Source organism: Lygodium microphyllum, chromosome 21 (genome assembly GCF_053477565.2).
Source record: "Lygodium microphyllum isolate KBCC chromosome 21, Lygodium_microphyllum_v1.1.10, whole genome shotgun sequence".
Taxonomy (NCBI): domain Eukaryota; kingdom Viridiplantae; phylum Streptophyta; class Polypodiopsida; order Schizaeales; family Lygodiaceae; genus Lygodium; species Lygodium microphyllum.
In genome coordinates, this window is record NC_141155.1 from 121,712,620 (window position 1) to 121,720,337 (window position 7,718).

Below are 7,718 nucleotides of genomic sequence, written 5' to 3' on the forward strand. Positions count from 1 at the left end.
ATGGTACGGGCCGTCTCAATCACACTACGATTCTTCCGCTCTAATATATCATTCTCTTGAGGGGTGTTTGTGTTGGCAAACTCTTGGTGGATACCACGATCTACACAAAAACGAGCAAGCTCATTAGAAACAAAACCCCCGTGCTTATCTAACCACAAGGTCTTCTATTTTCAACCAATCGGTTCTCCTTAAAGAGCAACCAATCCGCAAAATGGAATAAAGTTTCTGACTTCAGCTTCAAGAAATAAACATGTGTCATCATGCTCTTATCATCCACAATTAGCATGAAATAGTAAATACAAGCTCTCTCCAAGGAACTTTGTCCTCATCGATCCACAAAGATCGATAGAAACAAGCTCCGAGGGTGTTGAAGACCGCTCAAAGCCTTACTAGGAATAGAATCACAAGTCCGCTTCCTACGGATGTAAGATACACAAGGCTGTTGGCTCACCATAAGATCCAACAAACCTCAAACAAGTTGTCCCTTTGACGCCTTCCAAATGTAATTATAGTTGAGGTGGCCAAAACAAGCATGCCAAAGCAAACTTTTTCCTCTAATTTTTCATCGTTTTTCTTCTTTTAGTCTATCCCCTATTTCTGTGAGGATTGACTTACCAACGCCTCCAATTTTGAAGCATTGGTCCCTTTCAACTACTCTTGGTCCAAAACCATAATAAATAACTCTTTCTGCTGAAGAGTCTCAGGCTGCCCTAAGGCAATCAAGGAAAAATAAAAACCATTGAAAAAAGATAAAAACGATGAAAAAAGAGTTATTGCCATGTTTTCAAAACTGATCACCTTACTAGTGTTTTACACTTGCATCTAAAATTGCCTCAACTTGTTAATATACTCTCGCATAGAAGATGACTTGATACCCATGGTCCTCATTTATACTTCCAAAGAAACTAGTTTCATGACAATCATGCGATCATACGTCCAATCAAAGCTCCAACCACATCTCCCGAGCCACTGTCAAATGCTCGATATGAGAGATCACAACTATAGTGTATAAGAGAGAAAAACGAGCGGATGCAAGCATTTAGTTTGTACCAATGTGCTTAAGCCTTTGTCAACTCCAACTTATCACTTGAAGAGAATCTAGACTCGTCTTGCAAAGGACAATGCATGGCCTCCGTAAAAAGCTCTGTCAAATCATGACTCCAATATAGCAAGCATCATAAATGGCCAAATATAAAAGTTCTTGCCATCAAGCTTTTGATCTAATGGAAGAGCTTATAATACGAGTACCTTTCAATCCATGATCACTTGAAACTATCTTGATCTGAGAAGATATCATCACCTACAATGTGTGCACAAAACACAAAAGGCAACACCCTCTGACTATGTGAATACAATCTCCTAGGCTCTATGCTGCTTATCCCACTCCACCTGCCGGAGGCGAAAAAAAGGTAAAATCTGCACTTCAAAGCTCAAAATACACCTTCCTTCTCAAGCAGCAAAAATCACAAGCAACTTCAACAACTCTGCTCCTTTCTTACATGCCCATGCTCACCTCAACCTTGTCCTAATGCGCAACCCTCCTGCTCGCCCTTGAACACTGAAAACGAAGCCTTGTGTCACATTGAAATCTCCTCTTCAAGTAGGTCCACCGTTGGTCATTTCTTCAATACTCTGAAACCATGTCAAAGTGAAGCAGTGCAAAAGCATATGACCAAGAGTGAACAGAGGGGAGAGAGAGAGAGAAGAGAGTAGAACACAAAAAATTTGCAACGAAGAATGCTATATAAGGATGCAGAAATGTACATGGGTGCAGAGTGTATGTCTATGTATGTCTCCACCTCAAGATCTTGCACTTTGTGAACCCTGAGGGCAGTTTCCATGATTAGCAGTCTAGAAACCTAAGATCTGAACTGTATGCATGTGTGGAGACTGAGCCAAATAAATAGCCCACAGAAAATGCCATAAATAATGCAGGTCAGCTGCATGACTGCCCTGCAGCTGACCGACTGTACCTGCTATGCCACATGGCACTTGCACAGCCTTCCGCCTTCTGAAGTCACCTGTAAGGTCAGACTGCCACGTGTCCTACCTGCTGCAACTGCACAAAACTGCTCACAAATGCAACTGCCTGTCCAGGGAATGCCTATCTCTAACAAGACTTGCAGTAGATACTTTGACATTCTGCAAAAATGATCTCTAAGAAGCCAATGTGCAGTTTTACCTGAAACAGAATTTGTTCAACGAGATAATAGACCCACCTTAGGCAAGGGGGCCAGTAAAGCCCACTAGTGTTGCAATTTCTTGTGGCAAGCAGAAGGAGAACACAATGTTGAAGTGGTCCAGTCATTGGGTCACAGATGTTTAAGGAAAACACAGATGCCAAAGTGGTCCAGTCTTCCCCCGGTCCTCCATGCCTCTCTTCACCAGGCACAATTTTTGCAGTCACAAATTGGTCACAAGGCTTTGATTGATGCTTTGGAAGCTCAACGATTGCCAGAAGTTACTTTCCTGATTGAAATTTTCCGGAAATCTCCCTCCTTTTGCACAAATTGAAGGTCACCAGTAGCTGCCGTATGATGTGCATTTCTGCAGTTCAGTTCTCGTCTGTACCTGCCCAGGGCAACCCTGCCAAAGCAGGCAAGAATACAAGTAGCTCAAGCATTCGAGGTTGAACCAAATCATACTCCAATGACCTCTCATGCTAGAATTAACATAAACTAGTGTGATCAAGCCATTCAAACACTCAGGACAAGTGTATTTACATAGAGTGTATGATAACTGCTTACACAAATACACAATTGTCCTCCTGAGCTGTCCGAAGTCACATGCTCTGAGGTATGCTACAAGCTAATTATAACAAACAGCATACACAAGGACTTATTGGCACCAAATCAATCATATTAAGCATTTATTGTTTGACAGCAAACTCCTCAATGTGTTCCAAGGCCAGACTTGAAATGTAGACCATCAAACTCCTCAAGTTGTTCCAAGAAAATATCTCAAAATGCAGAAAACTTACAAAATGAAGAATAGTTGTAATGATGATGACAACTACAACCTGTTTCAGTACAGCAATCACATAGAGTTCCCCACGGAGACTTTATAAATGTAGTTCCTCTAATTCTACGAGTATCTGCAGCTATGTGCAGTGGGATGTAACAGGCAAGAGCATGTTGCACACAAATATGTGCTTCGTGCCACAGACTGCTGAAATCGCAAGCAGCATTAAATGAGGAAAGTCGAATATCACTCTCTCAAGGCCACCCATCTTTTCCAACCAACTGCTGCTTCAAACTAATCTCACACTGTACTATTTACATTCTTTTGCCTCCCGTAAACCCTCTCACTTCTGTTCTTTTTACTGACTGGGCAATCAATACCCCAGAAATTTGCAGGCATACATCAAACCTCAGCACCAACTGGAGATCCATCAGAGTAGTTGCCTGGACATATAAACAAGTTATAGCTGCCATGAAAGTATAATTGTCTGTGACGCAATGAAGCCATCAGCAGCACAGCAAAGAAGATGGTTGAAAATCTCAAAAGTACTTTTTTTGTGTGGCTCCACTAGGAGCCAAGTAAACAATGAATGTTGTCAAAGAATCACTGAGCCTGAAGAATGTTGGCTGCATCAGGCAAAGGGATACTTCCCAGAATCTTTTGGGTTATCTCTCTCCTCATTTGCCTTCTACATCGCTGAAAAATGCTAGTGTACAGCAAGTCAAACTGGATGCCAGCTCTTTCTCGATTGATAATAAAAAATATGTGATCACCTTCAATCAAGGTGTAATACCTGAAGAATGGAACAACAGTATTAATAAAAGCAATGGTAGCATACATGACATTAGTAAGGAAAAAAAGGGATATACCAGATTCCTGCTTGTAGAGACTGGCCATCCTTGAAGTCTGGGCCAAGGAAACAGTTAGGATGAGCTGTAGGAAAACGGGGGTATAGCATAGATATGGTGTTCAAGGCACCATCATTATCATACCAATCTTCATCTCTGTGTCAGATAACCAAGTTGTAGGGGGACAAAATAAGCGCGTATCACATAAAACTCCATAGTTCATATACATGCTAAGCATCCACTTTATTTGAGTAAATTGCCCCTCCTCATTACCCAGATTAGCCAAGACAAAGATAACACAGATTGTTGCAAATTCTTGGCAAGGAAGTCAACCATTATTATAATTAGTATCAAGACAGATCGTGTGAAAAAAGATCAGCACCTGTAACCTTCGTAGGGTGGAGGAACATTAGAAGGATGCCTCCACTGACACATTTGAAGGCCCCTCAAGCAAAGCATTGGGTGGATGCCAATTATACTTGAGGGTACAGTGAAGCCCAAAAACTTGCGAGTTTTTTGAGTTGCATAGCTGCAGGCATAACTAGTCCTATATTAATAGATCAATTTGTGTGCCAACATTCCATCACATTAATTGTAACAGCAAGAAAACTTGCACCTGAAGTAGAATGTATTTGGAAAAGTTTGCAGATTCCTGTTCATTTCCACAGCAGATTTAATACCAAGATCTGCACATATCCAATCACGACTTGCAAAAGGACCTGTCTCAAACAGCAGCCCTTTCACCAGTCCAGTAAAGCCAATTTTTCTCCATGTCATATCAAAGTGGTCAAACCCAAACCCATAGTACTTCTTCAGCATTGGGATGTCCAGCCATTCAAAGATCACAACCCCTACTCGCAGCAGCTGCAGCAGGCTTATTGTCATCAATGAACGCCCATCCTCAGGTCTGCACAGCAAAATTTGGCAGCCACAAAAATATATTATTCCCGCCAGAACTTGGAAGCCTAGAAATTATCTCGTGTAATGACAAAGAGTAACATGGATTGTGTAGTAACACCGATGCACCCAGAAAGGCAAGTATATTGTATCAGTAGCCAAAAAATGTCAATAACCTCACTGGTGTATAGCATTTCCTCACACTAGAAGGCCCAAACTAACCCCACAAGAAGACTAACTTCATGATAGTCCCCTTCAACACTAAACCATGTGCTCTGAGGAAATGGAGTACATATAGAGGAAGCATTCAAACCTTATGCCATCCAGGTATATTCTCGTTGATCCATTTAGAACCCCAGACAAACTAGTCAAGCTTAGCACCCAGTCCGCATTGGTGTTCTCAAATCCTTCAAAGCACTGCACAACAAGGAGAATGCATAACAAATTCTAGAACCAATCCATGGCCACAATTTTAAAGAAGCTGAATAGCAAGACATGAAAAGTCTCAGATGTTTGGAGAACCCCAGTACCTTGTCAGTCAGCATTTGTTGCAAAAGCCGAACAACTTGAGCTCCTGAGGAGTGACCTACAAAGTGGACTGGGTGGCTCTCATCCCAAATTGGATAGTGTCCTGAGAAAAACTTCACAATTCAGCTTTCACATCCTGACATCAAGAAGGTCCAGGCCTGTTAAAATTGCTCAAACACATTAGACAAGACCAACCTTGACAATATGTCCTGCCATATCGAGAATGGCCACATTTAATACTATGGGTCAACCCATAATCCACAGTTCCCCCCTTCAGAAAATAAAAAAGCTCTCGGGCCCTGCCATATTGTCCGAGTTATGAAAGTTCTGGGGAGACTTATTGAGGCTTTGTAAATGCACTGGATCAAGATAGCTTGAATTAAATCACAGCAATGAGTGTTTTCCAATGTTTATTGCACAAGAACATGTGAGAAGCAAATTCAGCAAGGAACCATCACTTGTTAAATCAAATAGGGGAAGAAAAGCGTCAATAAACAAAGCGTCCACAACAGATTCAGTTTATTTTAACTAGCAGAAATACAATATCAAGTGTTCAGTTTGTCGTGAGGGAAATAACATACCCAATCTTGAACAATTTAGCCTTAACTAAACAGGTTGCAACTATAAATGCAGTACATTTTGAAGGCATAGGAGTTTATAGCTTTAGGTGATAACTTTACCTGTCGTGAATGCTGGTCAGGGGCCCAAGGTCGGGAACAAATATGTGATCATCTCTCTGCTCGGCACCTGCCCAGTAGGACAAACTGCCCATTTTCTGCAGCATTTACCAGATTTAAGATCACCAAGATAAGGAGATGATAAGCCCAGGAAGAGAGCCTGAGTAAGAGTGCTTACCCCTTTCCCAAAACCAAAAATGCCGTGAACCAGAACAATGGGTGCATCCTCCAGCCCTGACACAGCCTGGATGCAGTCACCGTTTACATGCTCTTGAATGCTCGGAACCATGGAAGTCGTGGCACCTTTGACTATCTGCGCAGTTGCCGAGGAGGAGGCAAAGAAACTCCGAAAAGTGTACGTGGACACCCATTCGACTACATCGGTGACAATGGCAGAGAGCAAGATGGAAAGGCCGTACTGGATATGAACAACAGCGCTGATGGAGAGCTCTGCGCAGCAGAGAACCAAGGTAACCAATGTTTGAAGAAAAGACATGCTTCCGACAACGTTCACTGCAAGGGGAAACCCTAAAACCGAAGAAGTCACATGCTACGAACGTTCGCCACAAGAGGAAACCCGAAAACAGCGGAAGGAACCTCTTTGTCTTCTCGAATCCTGCTACATCAAGATGAAGACGGAGGTCGAGGTGCCCGGGACGGGTTCACCAAGATAGAAAATGCCCGAGGGGCGAGACGGGGTCAGGCTATGTCGGTGCAGGGGCGGGGGCGCACGGAGGCAAGAAGCTTTTTGCCGAGTCAAAACTCGCGTTATGATGACGAAGTTGCGTGTGAAAGGCCGACACGGGAAAAGAAGAAGGAGAGGGAAGAGGCAGGGGAGGCGACGGGGCGTGTCGCCATGAAAGCCTCCAAGGAGCTTGCGCTACTAAAGGACAGTGCCATGCGAGCGGATAGGGTAGGTGGCTTGCTTTCGTAGGCTTGTTCTTTGTTGAGCCCGCCATGGATTTTGTTGTTGGTGATTGATGAAGTTATGATCATTGATAACGATGATGAGATATGTGTGTGTGTGTGTGTGAGAGAGAGAGAGAGAGGGGGGGAGGGGGGGCCTGAAGTAAGGAAATCTCTTTTCTTCCTTCTTCCAAGTGAATCATTTTCTCCGTAACAAGTGGCCTTAACTTTGGGCCCAACCATCAAATGAAAACACTCGTCCCCCACGTTCTCGACGACCTGCCTTGCCACGTCACCTTTCGTTTCCCCCCCCCTTTAAGTGAAGGTTGTCCTATGCACCTAAAGAATTTAAAACGTACAACGAGCTTGTTTGCCACCATTAACTTGTTTAACAAAGCCACAGCTTGTGTAACGGAACCTTCGTCTTCCTTAGAGTTGATCCACATTAAAGTCAATTGACCTACACAATGGAACGTAGGTGGACAGCGCCAACAAAAGGCTACAAGGAGAGAGAGAGAGAGAGAGAGAGAGAGAGAGAGAGAGAGAGGATGCCCCCAATCACATTACTATAATCAAATCTTGTTGTTGGAGTACTCCATTTGCTCAAGCCTATGTAGTGTCAAATTACAGAGATACTAAGGCTATATTGTTGACCCCAGTCGCACTGAGAGGGATTGGGGGGAGTAAGGGTTTTTTTTAACCCCCCACAAGTGCTACAGGACCCAATGAGAAAATGAGGGTTAGTAATGATTGTAGTGATAGTGAATCGGGAGCCATGTTGGCTATCAACAAATCCTGTGAGTTTAATGCATTGGCAGTAATAAGCTAATAGGCATCAACAAATGAGAATGTTTTGATAGGTTTTGGTCACAATCTTCTTCCACTTAATGTTACAGATTCT

At 43.0% G+C, this 7,718-nt stretch overlaps 1 protein-coding gene across 5 annotated transcripts; it reads right to left on the reverse strand.

Annotated features, from left to right (window-relative positions):
* Nucleotides 1-315: 315 nt before the first annotated feature.
* LOC148018496 (uncharacterized) lies at nt 316-6,894 on the reverse strand. 5 transcript variants are annotated; one of them, XR_015687641.1, is made up of 12 exons: nt 6,509-6,893; nt 6,090-6,361; nt 5,915-6,009; nt 5,430-5,533; nt 5,237-5,337; nt 5,020-5,123; nt 4,426-4,716; nt 4,192-4,338; nt 3,831-3,965; nt 1,765-3,754; nt 1,051-1,632; nt 316-969 (listed from the first exon to the last, which is right to left on the reverse strand). XR_015687641.1 is itself a non-coding variant. In XM_087661291.1 (9 exons), the coding sequence occupies exons 1-9, from the start codon at nt 6,405-6,407 to the stop codon at nt 3,565-3,567; spliced, it is 1,485 nt and encodes a 494-aa protein (XP_087517417.1). In that variant the 5' UTR covers nt 6,408-6,894; the 3' UTR covers nt 1,698-3,564. The 5 variants fall into 5 exon arrangements, 1 of the variants encoding a protein (XP_087517417.1); XR_015687640.1 differs by having other exon boundaries at nt 324-969; nt 1,765-2,142; nt 2,220-3,754; nt 6,090-6,894; XR_015687639.1 differs by having other exon boundaries at nt 327-969; nt 1,765-1,824; nt 1,974-3,754; nt 6,090-6,894.
* Between the last annotated feature and the right edge of the window lie 824 nt (nt 6,895-7,718).

Coding starts and splice junctions, on each gene's coding strand:
- LOC148018496 (XM_087661291.1), bottom strand. CDS start 6,407: ATGTCTTTTCTTCAAACATTGGTTACCTTGGTTCTCTGCTGCGCAGAG. Junction 5,124..5,236: donor AACAAATGCTGACTGACAAG/GTACTGGGGTTC, acceptor CTTGTTGTGCAG/TGCTTTGAAGGATTTGAGAA. Junction 3,966..4,191: donor CCACCCTACGAAGGTTACAG/GTGCTGATCTTT, acceptor TATCTGACACAG/AGATGAAGATTGGTATGATA.